Source organism: Manacus vitellinus, unplaced genomic scaffold (genome assembly GCF_001715985.3).
Source record: "Manacus vitellinus isolate BGI_N305 unplaced genomic scaffold, ASM171598v3 scaffold_69_pilon, whole genome shotgun sequence".
NCBI lineage: Eukaryota > Metazoa > Chordata > Aves > Passeriformes > Pipridae > Manacus > Manacus vitellinus.
In genome coordinates, this window is record NW_021940749.1 from 782,854 (window position 1) to 800,380 (window position 17,527).

At 39.0% G+C, this 17,527-nt stretch overlaps 1 protein-coding gene across 1 annotated transcript in view; it reads left to right on the forward strand.

The window, feature by feature from the left end:
- The window catches only part of BBS7 (Bardet-Biedl syndrome 7), a 17,790-nt gene extending 748 nt beyond the window's left edge, over window positions 1-17,042 (forward strand). The window contains exons 2-19 of the mRNA XM_018083857.2: window positions 8-73; window positions 1,247-1,309; window positions 2,125-2,300; window positions 2,857-3,043; window positions 3,717-3,789; window positions 4,682-4,798; window positions 5,718-5,848; window positions 6,570-6,654; window positions 7,857-7,959; window positions 8,518-8,710; window positions 9,572-9,646; window positions 10,697-10,762; window positions 12,016-12,155; window positions 13,007-13,171; window positions 13,612-13,721; window positions 13,826-13,929; window positions 15,400-15,523; window positions 16,353-17,042. Of these exons, the coding sequence (XP_017939346.2) occupies window positions 8-73; window positions 1,247-1,309; window positions 2,125-2,300; window positions 2,857-3,043; window positions 3,717-3,789; window positions 4,682-4,798; window positions 5,718-5,848; window positions 6,570-6,654; window positions 7,857-7,959; window positions 8,518-8,710; window positions 9,572-9,646; window positions 10,697-10,762; window positions 12,016-12,155; window positions 13,007-13,171; window positions 13,612-13,721; window positions 13,826-13,929; window positions 15,400-15,523; window positions 16,353-16,489 (2,115 nt within the window). The 3' untranslated portion in view covers window positions 16,490-17,042. The remainder of the gene's footprint in view (window positions 1-7; window positions 74-1,246; window positions 1,310-2,124; window positions 2,301-2,856; window positions 3,044-3,716; window positions 3,790-4,681; window positions 4,799-5,717; window positions 5,849-6,569; window positions 6,655-7,856; window positions 7,960-8,517; window positions 8,711-9,571; window positions 9,647-10,696; window positions 10,763-12,015; window positions 12,156-13,006; window positions 13,172-13,611; window positions 13,722-13,825; window positions 13,930-15,399; window positions 15,524-16,352) is intronic.
- The last annotated feature ends 485 nt before the right edge of the window (window positions 17,043-17,527 follow it).

The following is a 17,527-nucleotide window of genomic DNA, read 5'->3' on the forward strand; positions in this document are numbered from 1 at the left end:
TCCACAGGTGGGAGTCACGGCGCAGAAGACCATGAGGCTCCTGCCCGCCTCGGGGAAAAAGGCCACGCAGAAGGTACCGCCCGGGGCTGCGGGCTCCAGCTCAAGGCTTTTCTGACTGGGGAGTGCGGCCCGACAATATCCGTAATCATCCCCCAGGGTTTCCTTGGGGAACGACTGCGGAACCCAGCTTTGGAAAACTTTTATTTATTTGGAAAAAAAAATACCTAAGTTGGTGCTTGGAAAGATTTCAGAATGAGGAAGGCATTGCTCAAACAACAAGGGAGTTCTTGCATATTTCTGTTATTTCTGTATTTATAACAGCCTTAAATTGAGACAGGGGAGATTGAGATTAGATGTTAGAAAAGACTTTTTCACGGTTAGGATGGTCAGGAATTGGTTGCCCAGGGAGGTGGTGGAGTCACCATCCCTGGAGGTGTTTAAGAGGCATCTGGATCTGGCGCTGGGTGATGTGGTTTAAGGGTTACCGTGGCAGTGCTGGGTTGGTGGTTGGACTTGGTGACCTTAAAGTTCTCTTCCAACCTTGATGATTCTCTGAAATATTTCTTTTTAAGTTTTCCTTAACGTAAATTCAAATTAAGGAAACCTGGTTAGGAAAACTCAATAAAAACAACAGTGAATTTTTTTGCTTCAATAGTGAAGTCTCAGTGTGAAAATACAGCTCTTCCCCAGTGCATCTTCACCTCGTGGTTGCTGGCTTAGAAGCAGGAAAAGGATTGTAAATGCTCTTACTTGAACTACTGTTCTTAGGCTTCAGTGTCCCATCCAGAGCACTTCATATAGATTTCTAAAGCATAGTCCCCTGTGGCTGTGGAATTAAGTACTCTGGACTTTAAAGTCCTTAAGTATATGGAAATATCGTTATTGTTATAATAGATTATTTACAATGGCATGTAGTGACAGGACGAGAGGGAATGGCCTCAAACTGATAAAGCATAGATTAGATACTAGGAAAAAATTCTTCCCTGTGAGGATGGGGAGGTACTGGCACAGGTAGTCCAGAGAAGCTGTGGCTGCCCCATCCCTGGAAGTGTTCAAGGCCAGACTGGATGGGGCTCTGAGCAACCTGGGATAGTGGAAGGTGTCCTGCCCAGGGCAGGGGGGTCGGAATGAGAGGATCTTTAAGTTCCTTTCCAGCCCATAGCATTCTGTGAATATAGCAAAAGCATTATTTAAGAACACAGTTGTGTGCGTAATAAAAAAATAACTCCGTGTTCTACTTTTGAAGGTGGTTGTTGGAGATCAGGATGGGGTCGTTACATGCTTTGGCATAAAAAAAGGAGAAGCTGTGGTAAGTGGGAATGTTCCATTTAAAATTTTATTTTTGAAGTATTCTCCCCAGTGAACTTTGAAAGTCTCTTTTTACTGACATGACAAATAAGATACCCGTGGAAGGTGTCAAGGTAGAGCTGTGGACTGATACCTGATACTGTGGTGGGGGCAAGAGGATTTCATGGCTGGTCAAGCACATCCACAGTTTTGGAGTCAGACACTACATGTGGATCATCACAAAGAAAGTCAGTTCCACACCTTTTCTTCTGCAGTGAAGTTGGGCTCAAGCCTGTGCACTGACACAGTTACTGTGCTGGAACAAAAACCTGCAGAGAGTCATTAAACCACATTAGGGATTTTGACAAACTGATTGCTTTTTATGCCCAGCTTAAAAAAAAATTATTATTTTGTTTTATGGGTTTTGTTTTCTCCTTTAGGAAGTTCATGGTTAGCTCATAAGGGTTATACAGCCATACAAATAAATCTGTGTAGTATTCTGGCATAAGAATGCAATATGTAAGAGGGAATGTGTGTGCAGGTTTTTCTTTAAAAAAAAAGATTCACAAACAAAATCAGCTGACAGCAGTGAAGTTTTTTATGTGGATGAATAACACTGAGGTAATGAAGTCTTAATTTATTAAAGATTTTTGTATTTATTGATTGCTTGATTGCTCTGGGATTCCGAAGGCAGTTGTGCAGATTGTTTTTCCTCTGCACATAATCCATAGTATCTTAGTTTTTCCAGAAATTGTAAAGCAAATTAATTATCCATTGTGTTAAAAGATTACCATAAATACAATTTTATGATGATGAAAATTGCTTTTCTGTTTACAGCCAGTGTTCAAGACACTACCAGGCCAAAAAATTGCAAGACTGGAGCTGGGAGGAGCCCTTAACACACCACAGGAGAAAATTTTTGTGGCTATAGGACCTGAAGTTAGAGGTTTCACAAAAAGAGGGAAGCAGTTTCTTTCCTTTGAAACTAACCTTACTGAAAGCATCAAAGCTATGTATGTGTGACACTTCGCTTTTTTTTCATAGCAGATTGTTACTTTATGATGGTATTAAATTATTTTTCACTGTATTGTGTACTTGTAGGTAACACTGACATGTAGGAATGAACTTGGAAAATCATGGTGAAGTTTAGGAAGTTTAAAGGGGCTTGGGAGAGGTATTGGGATGGGTCTGGAGGCACTCACCCAGTGCAAATGCAGATGAGCAGGGCTGGGGTTATTGCCACAGTGTGTCATGTCCTTATACCCTTCCTGTAGCAGAACGGGAGCGATGTTTTTGTTTTGCTCTTTGGATCACATTGTAAGATGCTGCCATAGGTAAATCAGCTGGGGAAGAATGAATGTAAAAAATATAGTGATGAAATTTTTATAAGGAGACCTGAAGACAGAACAGGAAATTTGAGAGCTACAGAAATCATGTGGTTTTAACATTTACAGGGAACTTTTGAAACTGGAACAGCTTGCAGGGCCCCATAATACCTTGAAGCTACAAGCATGTAGTAAGGGTAAGAGTACTGGGAAAATGCTCCAGGAAGTGTTTTCTTTTCCTCAGGCATATTTCAGGAGCAGATCTCTTCCTCTGTGCAAGCTACATCTATAACCATTACTGTGACTGCAAGGACCAGCACTACTTCCTATCAGGAGATAAGATCAACGATGTTCTCTGCCTTCCTGTGGACAAAGTGAAGTGCATTACCCCGGTGCTTGCATGTCAGGATAGACTCCTCAGGGTCTTACAGGTTAATTCACTTGTTTCTTTATGTTTGATGTGTTGATGCTACAGAATTCTGCTGATTCTTAAGGGAAATCAGTAATCAGCATGTTTTAAACACCAGAAGGATAAGTGTATTGTGTCTTACTTGGCAGTGTTGATGGCTGTAATGCTGGTGCATCCCTTTTATTTTAAAGGAAAATCATGGTTATAAACTTGCTGCATGAGGATCGATAAAACCACTGTAAATAGGCTTTGGAATTCACAGGTGGAAGTAGATGACAAATTAGTCCCTTCTAACTAAACATGCTCACATAAACATTTAATTTCTTCAAATCTTTATCAGTTTGGAAATTCTTGCCCTCGCAAATTACTGTTGAGACAAGTCTGAGTGATATTAAGTGCTTAGATAAATTTATAGGCCAAATTCATGGATTGTTTTTCATAATAATACATTTCAAGAGTCATAGGTTTTATTTCTGTAAACTTTACTCTGTTTTGGCTTAGAAATGGTTCTCCCACAGGTGTTGGGAGATTGTAGAAGTGAAGCTTATGTTACTATGATCCATAATAAGTTTATCCTTGCAAGGTTTGGTTTGGTTTGTGTTTGGTGTTTTGGGGTTGTTCTTAGTTTTGGTTTTGGTTTGGTTTTTGTTTTTTTTTTTATCAAATTCATTCAAGATAGTTCTCTTTGTCTTTAGGGATCTGATTTACTGTATGAAATAGAAGTTCCTGGACCACCTACTGTTCTTGCTCTGAGCAATGGAAATGGGGGTAACAAGATTTTGAATACACACATAACTAACTAATGCTATTTTACTACATTTAAAAGTTTTTATTGCTTGTATTAGTGGATTACTTTGTCACGATTTTAAGCTGATGTAAAAAATGCAGCATAAAATTAATTTTGTGAAGTCATTTCTTACAGACAAGTAAATACACACACACATACAAAAGTGTTTTAGACAGTTTTAAATGATATTCACATTTAATTGAAAGCCATTTACAAGAGCAGTGACATATAAAGTGATCTCATTGTGTAAATACAAACTGGACTTTCAGGGGCCTTGTCAAAATTTTGGGTTTGGGTTTCTCTAACACATGGAATTCCATAGCTGGGATCCATGGATGGCTAGGAATACTGAACTAAGACTGGAAGGATCAAGCTTAAAATAGTTTGATCATCCTTCTTGCTAATCTGTTCTAACCTAATAGAAATCCCTTTAGTGTGTTAATCTGGTGCTTAATTTAGTTTGTTAGATTGTGTCACAGCAACACTGAGAGCTGTTTGGAAAATGGTTCTTAATTACTGAAGTTTTGGCACAACACTGAGCATTGGAGGTGTGTTCTCAATGGATCTCTCTGTTTCTCTTCTGTAAGAACAACTGAGTAGCCTACCTTTACTGAAATTTAAAGTATTGGATTCTGAATGGGCTTTAGGCAGAATTCCAGTGCAGGGTGGGCAGTCATGGCAGAATAGTGATGGTCATGAAGAAATTACCAGAATGGGTTCAGTTTTCATGTATTTGATTTTTGTTTGGAAGCCTCACAGTTCTGTTACACAACACTAATTTAGTGTTTTCCCTTGGGCTGTAGAGTGTAACTACACAGCCTTTTTAAATTGGTGTACTTGATTGTGTTGATTCTAAGTTCAGTTTGTGTTCAGGTGATTCTGGGGAAGAAATTGTGTATGGAACTTCTGATGGTAAACTGGGTGTTACCCAGATCACTGGTACCAAGCCTGTACACAAGTGGGAAATTGGAAATGAAAAAAAGAGAGGAGGTACGTGTCTCAGTCTCTCACTCTAGCTTTCCAGCATATTTGAGGCTTTATTACAAGTAGAAAACTCAAGAAATCTTATTCACAGTTACTTTGGAGGAATATCTTAATTATGTCAGCATGTGATATCAATATGACTAAGGTCTCTTTCATTCTTCTGATTTTCTTGCAAATAATTCCAATGAGTTTGTCTTGCTTTCTGTTTTGTGTTCATTTTATTTTCAGTACTTTAGCGTGCTTTTGTTTTCGGTTTTTTTAGTTTCATGCTTTCTAGTATGTCCTCACTCTTCCTATGAAATATGAAGGAGTCCTGAAAGTTAAATTCCATCTCTATTTTCACATTAATTCTTGTACAGACTCTCTCAGTGCTTTTTCCTTTTTCCAGACCCTAACTCTCTTTCCTGTCCAGAGATGATTAGTTGTCATAGGCTGCCTCCACATGTGCAAGTACTGAGTACGTGTCAAGCAGCAGCACCTAGTCCAGGCCTGGCACAGTCAGAACCCTCTTTCTGTCATCTTACCCAGAATTCATATTCCATTTACCAATAGCTTCAAGTCAATTCTAGGAAACAAAGAATACTTGCTTCTTGAACTGGCAAAGTTACGGTAGTGAGGGCAGACAAATAGTTCGTCTGGGGAAATGTTCGATGAGGGAGGGTTAAACCCCTCATAAGTGATCTGAACATCAGAAGGGGTGTCTATTCAGCAGTTTCTATTTGGAATTGGTTGCTGTAAAATCCACTGTACAGCCTGGCACAGGTGAGGGACTTGAGCCCTCTAGAGGGCTCGTCCAGAAATATCTTTAATTACACCTCAAAAGCAGACTGAGAGTCTCTTTCCATGTAACTGAGCGTGGCCTGTGTGTTACTGTGTCATAAACAAATAAAGATGAAGCAAACAGCTTTGTTTTCTTCTTCTTTAGGTATCTTATGTCTTGACAGCTTTGACATTCTGGGAGATGGAGTTAAGGAATTACTTGTTGGGCGAGATGATGGAATGATAGAAATCTATGCCTTTGAGAGCGCGGATGAGCCTGTCCTTCGACATGATTATGTGAGCCCACATTCCTCATGCTCTGCTGGGAAAGAATTAATTTTTAAAATGTTATCTGTGCTTCAAAATTTACATGGTCATTACCACTAAAATATGCGGTTTGTTTTTAATTTGAAAATGTTGACAGTATGAATTCGAAATCAGTATTCTAATACTTAAGAACCAGACAGTGAAATAGTCCTGATATGAGCACAAATCAAAATAGTGTAGAGGGTATGTTGAAGGTCTGGCTCTACTGACTGCTGAAGTCTCTCCTGGTGTAACCTAATACAGTATTCAGTGGAAAAACAACCCCATGTTGTATACAGTTTGTTTTACATGCAAAATAATAAATGTCAGCTGTCAGGACTTTACTGAGCGTAATGACTTTGGTTATCAATTGTTTAAAGGAGCAGATTGGATCCACAGAGATCATTTCAGCCTTCAGTCAGATTGCTAATTCCTGATGGAAAAATATTGTCTATCAGTGTTTTGCTTTAAACTTTCAAATATATATTTCTCAAGTGGAGTAGAATTGGAATGTATTTATTAAAACACCAAGATTTAGCTGTGATAGTCATCAGCTACTCTTTTGTAGGTCTAGATATTGTGCATCTCTGTAGGTATTTTGGAATGCAGGTAGAAGGAGGAGCACAACCCTTAAAACCTCCACAAACCCCCCTCCAGACTTCTAAACCAAGTGCAGTGATATTTCCCTCTGCCTGAATGTGTTTACTTGAAGGCTTTATCGGAGAGCATTGCCTCAATCCAGGGTGGCTGTGTAGGAAAAGATGGCTATGATGAAATTTTAGCAGCCACATACTCAGGTAAGCTTCATATTATTTACTCAATAAATTCCATGTGTGGTGATGTGATAAAATGAAGCAGGCTATGTTTTTAGTGCAGCTCAGAGCTCTGAAATTTTTTGTTCTGATTGGAAACAGAATAATATTAAACTATGAGGGTTTTGCACTTTAAGATATTCTTCATGTGTTCTGGCTGGCAATTTGTTTTGGTGCAGACTGTTGCCTGACTATGATGAAATAATGAATATGTTATGTCCAAAGGAACTGTTTATAAGTTCTTTAAATTAAAAATAGTGATAGATGTGCTTTCTTTTTTTACCCCGTCTTTTACAAAATTTCGTTCCTTTGCAGTTTCACAGGGCTTTAAATGGGGTTGATTTTGCTTTCAGTAGAAAATAAAGCTCCCCCATGGGAGGCATTTCAGCAGCTCCTCTGTAGGGTTTGAGCCATTGGCCTGACTGTCACAGAGGTCATGGTAAACAGGCTGCCTATGTCAACTGCTGGGGCTAAAATATTGCTAATTCTCTCTCTTGGGTTACCTTCAGGGCTAAAATTTAGCCAACTGAAACTCCTTCTATTCAAAATCACGTCCTTTGGCAAGATATAATTCTCAGTTACTGTTCAAGTGCCTCTTTTAAGTGGTCTTTGAGTGATCAAAAGCCTCTTCTACCTGACCTCATATGAATTGTTTGGGTATGATGGGCTGCAACAGTACTGTGGCCAAAGTAATCTGAGGCTTCTTTCAGTGGGAATGTTATAAAGATTCATGAATCACAGGAGATAGAAGAAAGGGCAAGCCCATATTCACCTGTAGGTTTTCAAAGGTAAACTCTGGTAGGATGTGCACTAGACTGATTTTGGCAGGTAGCTAGAGCTATAAACACCCATTCAAGTCTGCATATCATGCCTGAGGTGTCAGAATGTAATCAATTGGCATTTGCTTTTATAAATAAATGTAATTTAGTGAGCAAAAAGATAATTTTTTTCACTTCAACGAGCAGCATTTAATCTCTAAGCCCCCTGTGCAGGGTACAGTTTGCTGTAAACACACTGCACAGTTTTGTTTTGTTTCCAGCTGTAGTCCTGACAATTATTTGAGGATTAAATTAGGCTCTATTCTCTCTACCCAATATCTGGAACAAACATAGCTCCACATGTACAATAGCTGAGTGTAGAATTTCCTTTTAGCTTATAAGGAATATAAATTTCATATATTGGTTTAGGCTGGCTGACAGGACTGACTACAGAACCTGTCCATAGAGAAGGTGGATCAGGTGAAGAACTAAAATTAAGCCAAGAAATGCAGAACAAGATTTCATCCTTAAGGTAATTGCACTAGAAAGAAATTTAAATGGAAGAATTGAAATGTTAAAAGCTGAAATGTCATTTTTCCCTTCCTATCTCGCTGGATTTTCTGTATCATTAATATATCTAGAAGTGGAATCAGGCCTTTTCAAAGTAGAAATGAATAGCAGCCTCATTTCACAGTCATGAATGTGACGATGATGTCTTAATGCCTTCTTCCTCAGCATCAGCAAAATAAGATTTCCTTCTTCTCTGCTGCCTTATAGCTCCTAAATGATGGCAGGAAAGTAGCATATTATTCAAAATGCATTGCACTCTTGAAGGAAAAAAAAGTTGTCCTTTCCTGGGTCTCAGAGAAATCTCTTTTGATGAGGAACTGTAGAACCTACATTTCCATGTGATATAGTTTATATTTTGTCTTTGTTCAGTATGTGGAAGGGGAGTCACCAGTCACTTCTGGCTGAAAAACTGAGGCCAGGAGATAAACATGATTGTCTTGCAAGCTTAATTTGCATAATTTCTATGGTATCTTCTCTAGCTGCCATTTTAAAGACATTATAAATTGTTTCCCTTTTCTAGGAATGAACTGGAACACTTACAGATGAAAGTACTTCAGGAAAGGGAGAAATACCAGCAGTCCTCTCAGTCCAGCACTGCTGTTTCCTCAGTACCTGCATTCAGTGTGAATGAGAAGTTCACACTGAACAAGGACGATGCCAGCTACAGCCTCATCTTGGAGGTGCAGACAGCCATAGATAATGTCCTGGTGCAGGTGGGTGTGGGTTTGTTCTTGGTGGCTTGAGCAGAGCAGCATTACATTGCCAAAACAGGCCAAAGTGCCTGCTGTGCCAGAAGGTTTCTTTGCAACTTCGTGTTTGCTTTTGCACGTCCTTATTTAAACACCCTTTAAGTCTTCAGTGAGGTGCAGATCGTCATTCGCCAGTTAAGTACCCTCTGTAGTGGAAAATTAATTTTAGAATGTTGTGGGCCACCTGTGCACTTTCAGAGTGGAACAGCATCTGATTTGTGTGCAGCTGGGGATAAATACTGCTGCCCAGTAGAGCAACCTTAATTAATCGTTCCTCCTACTGCATCAGCTGAAATTAAGGTTATCTTTGGTAGATGACTCAGAAAGAGTTGTGGTACTGAATTACCTTCTTTTGGGAAGTGCTTGGGGAGAGATTTGTGAGGTGAAAGAACTACTGCAGGATTTTGTTTTTCACTTTTTAATAAAAATCCTACTTTTATTAAGGATGTTACAGAACATGCTAAGCTACAGCTGATTCACAGCTCTGTATTATCTGATGTTTCCGTAGCTAAGTGAAGAATAAATTAATTTAAATAAATTGCTTAATCTACCCTTTCTGTCTGAAAGACAGTTACATACCTTACACTGACATTGTTGTAAGCCAACCCCACAAGAGTTCAGGACTCTGTAAGAGAATAAGAGGAAAATCATGATGTTACTCCAGGATTAAGTAGTAAGCTGCATGTCTGTTAGGCTTTTACCCCTTGGATGAAGCAATCATTGCCTCTGCCTATTAAAAAGATTGGTGACAGTTGGAGGATAAATGCACTAGAAGCTCCTCAGGAACTTAAGCTCTTTATTTTTCCTTCCCCCTGTGCTCTGCAGAGTGATGTCCCAATAGACTTGCTGGATGTGGATAAAAATTCTGCCGTTGTTAGTTTTAGCAGCTGTGATTCTGAGGTAAGTGAAACAGAAGAGGTGATATTTATGGGGATCACCTGATGAAAACTCTTAATATTGAGTAGTAGAAATAGGACTTGGATTTATATTTTTGTGATTTCAAATATATTGATTTTAACTACTCATTTGGTAATTTTGGAGAGCTCAGCTTTCTTTAGAGATACTGCAGAATTAGGAGTTAGTGGCAGGTCCTGACATAAGGCACAGCTAAATATGTACAAAAGGATCCAGGAGAAGCTGCCCTCTTGCTTTTTTTTCCAGCCTGATAAGGGACACATTTGCTATTGCTCTCTTTTCTGGATGTCATCGAATCAAATATTTACTTCAAGGTAATTTAGGTGAAGAATGTTATATTTCTTCTTCCTTGGTTCATTTCTTAAAAATCTCTTTAGAATGCGAAAGTTCCTCTGTGTGGAGAGTCAAATGTTTAGTGCATTTTTTTATATAACAATTACAGACTTAAGTAGTTATAGAATTACTAATGATGCCGAGGGATTTTCTGGGGAAAAAATCCAGACACCACCTTGGGATTATGAAAATCTTCTGTGAAATCTTTTTCCTTGTAACATTCCTCTGTTTTAGTTTTAAGAACTAAATTTGCCCATCACTGGTGTGACCTGAAGTTTTTAGAAATCAGCTTTTAATTTTAAGTTTCTAGTCATTTATGATGATCAATTTAGCACTTTTTTGGTGTGTTTTCTTACTGATCTTGCTTTACTTTTTGGAAGTTGAACTGATATTGCAGGGGCAGGCTGACATGCATTTTTTAGATGAAAGGAAGGTATATGTGGTAATCTTTATGGTGATATTAAAGAATATAAAAGGCTTTGGTTGTTTTCTCCTTATATAGAGAACTTTTTTTTAACTCTGCCATACTTAAAATTATTACAACATTCAGGGGAACCAAAGATGACTTTTTTTATTTCATTGTTGTAAATAGCTGTACATACATAATCAAAAACTTTACTGTACAAGTCTACAGTCAACAGACCAGTTGGAAATTTTGTGAGTCCACAGACCTGTTTTGTATTACTTTTTTTCTGTTTACAGCCAAATAGCAACTTTCTTCTTGCAACTTACCGATGCCAAGCAAACACCACGAGACTTGAACTTAAGGTAAAATGCTCCAAAATATTTTCCACAATAAATTAATGGTTATTCCTGCTTAGGAGTGGAGAGTTCTCTACCTGGACTGAGTGTTCAGCCTAAGGAAATGATCAGTCCAATGTCTGCTGCTGGTTGTTTCATGAGAACCTTCTAATATGGGGTTTATATTTCTTTATAAAAACATGTTACCTCAAAGGTCCTCCTTGAGTGTCCCTCAGATGAAAGCAGTGGGGACATCCCAGATCAGGAAAGGACTGGATTCTGGAGGCAGTGTGTGGATCTTAAAGCTCTGGCACTGATAATCCTCTGTTTGAAGGCAGTTCCACTGGGAATTAACCAGGGAATATAGACTGGATTTGTATTTCGGAGAGGAAGCAAATCCGATCATTCCAGCTTATTATACTAAAGGCATGTGGGTGGTTTGGAGTTCATTTTTAATGATCCACCAAATTCACATGTTTTATGGCAACCACCAGGGGAAATAGTGAAGGAAATCATGAATAGGAAAATCCTCAATGTGCACACAGGCATTAAGTTTTCTCTCTCTCACTGCAGCCTCCTAATCTGATAAGGTGTTTGTGTAAAACTCTCAGTCAAAAGATGATCATCAGAAATTTAAGCCTGTATAAGGTGCACCCAATGCAGGAAGGTTGGGGGTGGTTATGTGGTTTTTGGTGAGGGATACGACCCTGGCCACCTTTAATACTGAAAATACCAGGTAAAGAATAAATAACACAAGAAAAATTAACCAAATGCATTCATAGTAGACAAAAAGAGGGCTTTTTTACTCCCACCAAAAACATTTATAAACTTGCTGTTGTGTGTCATCCAAACACTCTATTATCACTCTTACTTGGCTCCCAGTGTGGTGGATTTGATCTGCACAGGTTCTGCTGCCACCTTGCTGCAGTACATTCAGGATCTCCAGTGACTTACACCTGCCACTGGAGTTTATTCTCTTTTTTATCTTGTCTATGCACATGCAGACAATGTAAGTCTTGGTGATTTTATTTCCAAAGAGAACTCTTTACTAACTTTTTTTTATTAAAAATATTGAAATGGATGTCTTCCTGCAACACATTGCTTTTTGAGTTCTGAGACCCTATAAAATAGGAGAGACAATTAAGCTCATAAAGCAAACCTGTATTTGAGCTCCTTAATTAAATTCCTTCAGTTCCTTAACGTATGGTAAATATTCACCAAACTGTGGTGAATTAATCTTTTCCCTTTTGTGTTTTTTTGTGGGTTGTGCCTGTCTGCAGGTTCGCTCCATTGAAGGGCAGTACGGGACACTTCAAGCGTACGTAACGCCAAGAATTCAACCAAAAACCTGTCAGGTTCACCAATATCAGATTAAACCACTCTCCCTTCATCAGAGAACTCATTCTATCGACCATGACAGGTATTTGTGAAGAAAAACCAATGCCTTTTTTCTCTTGAGAAAGGGACACAATCCAGTTGAAGTATTTGCGCTGTAAACTTTAAATAGTAATTTTGAACCCCTAACCTACAGTTTTGAGCCTGTAGTTCTGTTTTATGGCTTTCTTAATAGAAAATGTGGATTAAATGGGTTCCTTGCCATTCTTGATTCTTGTTTTCAGGTTATTCTTAATTTTTCTCCCTGGGTTATAGTGCAGTAGACCTGAGGGTGTGGTAGAAAGGAAACTCTGCTGTCTTAGTAACCACAGTCTTTTCAGTTTCAGCCTAATTTTCCACTCCACCCTTTTCATCTAATATTTTTCTCATAGCTGACTTGGCCCCAAAACTGAGCCAAGACTTTTTTTACCCTTATCCTTCTGTTAGGAATTCTGCATTTTGTGCAATTTCTAATTGATTTTTGCCCACCCTCAGTCAACATCACGTGTTGTCTCCAAGGGAATTGCTTGTTCAAACCAAACCTGAAAGACTGAAGGGAAGATACCAAAGTCTTCAGTGTGCAAATGGGTTCCTTTATGCCTTGTTCTTGATATAAAGGTGGTTTACAGCATGAGAGACTGTTGAGGCTCTCTCTTAGTCATATTTGCTGTGTTGTCAGTTGTTTACCATTGTCCTAAATCTCAGGTTTAACAACTTGAAACTTGTCAAAAACTTGGTAGCTGTAATCTGCAATATGAATCTCTGCTTAGTGAGATATCTGATTTTACAGGTCTTGATTAAAAGGGAAACACCACGTGGAACTATTTTATATGGACAGTGTCCCTCCTTCTTAACTATTGACTGTCCTCTTTTTCTTTTAATTTCATAATATCACAGACCCATGAACACCCTGATGCTCAAAGGCCAGTTCAGCTTTGCTGAAATTCACTCCTGGGTTGTGTTTTGCTTGCCTGAGGTGCCTGAAAAGACTCCTGCTGGAGAGAGTATCACCTTTTATTTTCAGAACACCTTCCTGGGAACGCAGCTTGAAAGTACTTACAGGTATATACAACTGCTAAAGCACAGTGTGACACTTCACACTCATCCTACTGTTCACCCTTCCACCCTCAGCTCCTTCAAAACTCCCCCTAAAGAGAGCAGGAATCTTTCTTAAAAAGGATTTTCAGACTTTACCAGAGGTGAGAGCTATCCAGTAATGATGCAATCTGTAACCTGAATATGGTTTCTCTTGAAATTAGTCCAAAAAACCCAAAATCACCAGGTAGGAAAGGCTTGGTTTTTAGAATATAAAGAGCAAGGCTGGCTAATGTAGTGATATTATTGTTTTCCAACTTCCATTTGTTTGTATTGAGGAGCAGAAATAACTTCAAAGGCATTTAATGCTCATGCAAACAAAAACGGGCATTAATTTGCAGACCTTATTTTTTAACACGGGGACAAATCTGTAAGTTTGTTCATTTGAAGTTTTTCTTCCTTTTTAGAAAAGGTGAGGGATATTTTAAGTCTGACAACATTTCTACAATATCCATCCTCAAAGATGTGCTTTCCAAAGAAGCCACTAAAAGAAAGATTAATCTCAACATATCATATGGTAAAAATTTCTTCTCTGTTTAGTCCTTGAGTTCATTTGATATTCCTGTAAGTGGAAGAAAGAGTATTCATTTGCTTGTTGGGGTTCTTTTCACTCCCTGCTAGATGTCAGTGAAGAATCTGTGAGGCACACTCTAAAGCTCATCCACCCTAAATTAGAGTATCAGCAGCTGCTGGCCAAGAAGGTTCACTTAATAGATGCTTTGAGAGTAAGTATCTGAACTGTCATGGTTTGGTTTTTATGGGGGATTATGCTGTCAGATACCAAGCTGTGTGGCTCAAATCAGATGTGTGTCATGTGGGGATCTGTTCCACTGCTGTTCCCCTGAATTAAATCAAATCATGTGTTTTAAATGTCCAGAGGACAGGTTTCTTTCAAGGAAAATTCCCATTTTTGTTATATAACTAGTGATTAACACGTAGGATTACTGACTGATGTTGAGAAGGCTGAAATGGGACAGTAGAAGGCAGCCAGCTTTATCATCTAATGTTCTCTCCTAGCCTGCTGTTATTTTCCAGTTCCTTCTGTGTCTCTTTCCACAAACCTTTAAAGGTTTTTTAGATCTGGGGTTGATCGTCCAGGCCAGATGCAACTTCCTTGCTTTGGAACTTCATCCCAGTGTCTCATAATTTCTGCATTATCTGCTTTTCAGTCTTTTGCTTAATGCCCTCCTCAACAGTTAGCTTGTCTCAGTTCTTGGACTTTTTTCCAACAACCAGGACTTTACTGTCAAAAACTTGCTGTCATCAATTGGGTATTTTTTATTTAGGTGGAGAGGAGATGAAAATGGACAGCCAATTCTCTCTTGTCCTTCGGGGGAATCAGCTACTTGTTGTCAGAACTCTCTACTTAGTAGAAAAGCTGACTACCAATGAAAATAATGTGTATCTTTGTTATCACTGGAAGCGTTTTACTTGGGCTGGGTTTGGCAAACCAGGGATGTAAACAATAACAGAGAATTTATTCTTAATGCATATTATGTTTGTGCAATAATGACATTGCATATCTTGCTTTTTTTAGGCTTTTTTTAGACAGCAGATCTTCGACTTTTTTAATCACTCATTTTTTTGGACGATAACTTAGTGATAGGCAGTAAAATAATCTAGTGATTGATGAAAGCTGTTATCCCAGCAGACTCACAATGCACAACATAATTACTTTTCTCTAGAAGAGTCTTTCTGTGGAGGATAAAAAGATCTATACTATCGACCACCTCAGATTGGTCTGGTGGTAGACTGAGGCATTTTAGAACAGATCTTCAAAACTCTTTGCTGTCATGATTGAGTGATACTTTCAGAGTCCACTTTTACCTTCAGACTTCAGCATGTGCTACAATTTTTTAGGACTTCACTTATTCTGAAAATGAAGATATGGTCAAGGTTTGAGTCTGTAGGGGCAGGGCTGTGGTGTGATCCTATTCTGGCAGGACTTGGAGCTGGAAGCTGTAATACACAGGATTTTGAGAATCTAGTCTATGAAGTGACAAGTAACATCTGACACTTCATTAGAAGACTAGCAAATTGAGGCACTCTGAAAATAACTTCTGCTAGTGTAAAAGGAGATTATGTTCCCTTTGAAGTACTTCCTCCTGTCAGACCCAAGCTTAATTTCTTCTTACTTTTATGCTCTTATGATACTTATCTGCTGTTAGTTCTTACGATTTTAAAATGTCTTTGAGGAATTACAAGTTCACGAAGGGAATGTGGACTTCCTGCTCCCGAAATACCGCACCATTTTGGAAGAGGCAGATCAGCTGCTCGAGGAATACAAGAGACAACCTGCACATCTGGAGAGACTTTATGGTTTGTCGATAATTCTACTTTATTTAAATGTGATTTCACGTCCAGAGAGCACCCTGGGCATGGCTGGAATAGTTGAGAAGTCAGGATTAGCAGAATTTAAATACTTTGAGTGGATACACATGGGAAGCTTCAGCAAGAGGTTTTTCGGATTCCCCATTCCTGGAGGTGTTCAAGGATGGGGCTTGGAGCACACAAGCATATCACTGAGAATGAACATGCCAGGATTAGCTGCAACTGACTTGTCCACTTTTTAAATTTTTAATAGACAGCTGCTTATATTTGGGTGATCCTTGTCTTCATGGACGTGGTTAAGGAGCGCGTTCAAAGTCAGGATGGCATTTAAGAATGGTACAAGTTAAATGAGCATTTCTGAGGGGTGAAGTTTTGCAAAACATCAGGGGAAAAAAAAATGCACGAGGAGTGGGAAGGGAGACTCACAGAAGATGATCTCATTTAGTAAAGGAAATTCTGTAACATTCTTTGCTGTTTCCCATACATCTTTCAGCCCAGGGAATGTCTGCCAGACACCCACTTTAATAAGCTTGTACAGTGTAAGCAGAGTCCTCGTTACCTGTCCTGTGATAGTTCCTTCCTTTTTGGTGTTTCAGCTATGGGTAGTTCTAAGGCAGAAATACACACTTTGGAATGAATCTGGAATCCGGGCTCACAGTGGTTTGTGTTTGTTTAAAATCAAACCACTATTTAAAACATGAAGTTAAAAAAGTCTTGTAACAACTAGGATAGTTAGTACATAATAATGAGTTAACAGTAGGGATATCTCTTACTGAAAACAAGGCAAATAGTAATTCCTGGAATTTTATCTTTGCAGGTATGATCACAGATCTCTTCATAGATAAATTTAAATTTAAAGGCACCAATGTGAAAACTAAAGTTCCTCTCCTCCTGGAAATTCTGGATGGCTGTGATCAAGATGGATTAATTGCTTTTTTTGATGCTGCAGCCTGACAAGGAAAAAGCAGAGTAATTTTTCTGGTTTTAATCAAGGCATTTCAATATTAAGTCCAAAACACTTTTTAAGAAAAGCACTTTTACTCTTTTGTTGTACTGTCAGCTCTTAGCTTTTATTCATATTTATTACATTTTGGATACAGTAGTAAATTTCATATAAACTGTTGTGTATGTTAAATGCTCACAGAGGTTCCATGTACAGTGTTAACAGCTGAAGAAAACTTAGAATCAGATGTAAGTACCAAATACCCTTTTGGCAAAAATGTTTTCATTACTGTTAAAGACAACATGGAGTAGTCTCTGTTCCAGCTGCAAGAATGGATGAAGAAACTGGTTTCCAGAGACTTGAATGGAAGAAATTTGTGTGTGTAAGCTATACCTAAGATAGGTGGTATTTGCCTGCTGCCCTGAGAATCTCAGATCTCACCAGATCTGATGTAGCTGAGGTAGAGGGGGGAGAACTCTGAATTTTAGACTGAAGACAGCTCCATTTAAAGCCACACGTTAAGTCTTGTTTAATGATGGATGGCATTAAACTTTCTCTACGCTTCTCCAGCATCCCTGTGGTTCATTTCAAATCTCCCGATTACTTCTCACTTGGTTTTATTTAAAATTAGAAGAGATGAACCAGCCTGTGAATATGGAGATCTGTTCACAAGTAAAAAATGCCAACTTCCTTAAAGGGACCTTGAATCACAGAATCATCAAAGTTGGAAGAGACCTTTAAGATCCTCGATCAAGTCGAACCATCAACCCAGCACTGCCACTGTAACCCCTAAGCCATGTCACCCAGCGCCAGATCCAGATGCCTCCTAAACACCACCTTGGATGGAGACTCCACTACCTCTCTGGGCATCCTATTCCAATGCCTGACCATCCTAACAGGGAAAATTTTTAAGATCTGAGGGTGATGAGGCCCTGGCACAGGTTGCCCAGAGAAGCTGTGGCTGCCCCATCCCTGGAAGTGTCCAAGGCCAGACTGGATGGGGCTTGGAGCAACCAGGGCTAGTGGAAGGTGCCCTGCCCATGGCAGGA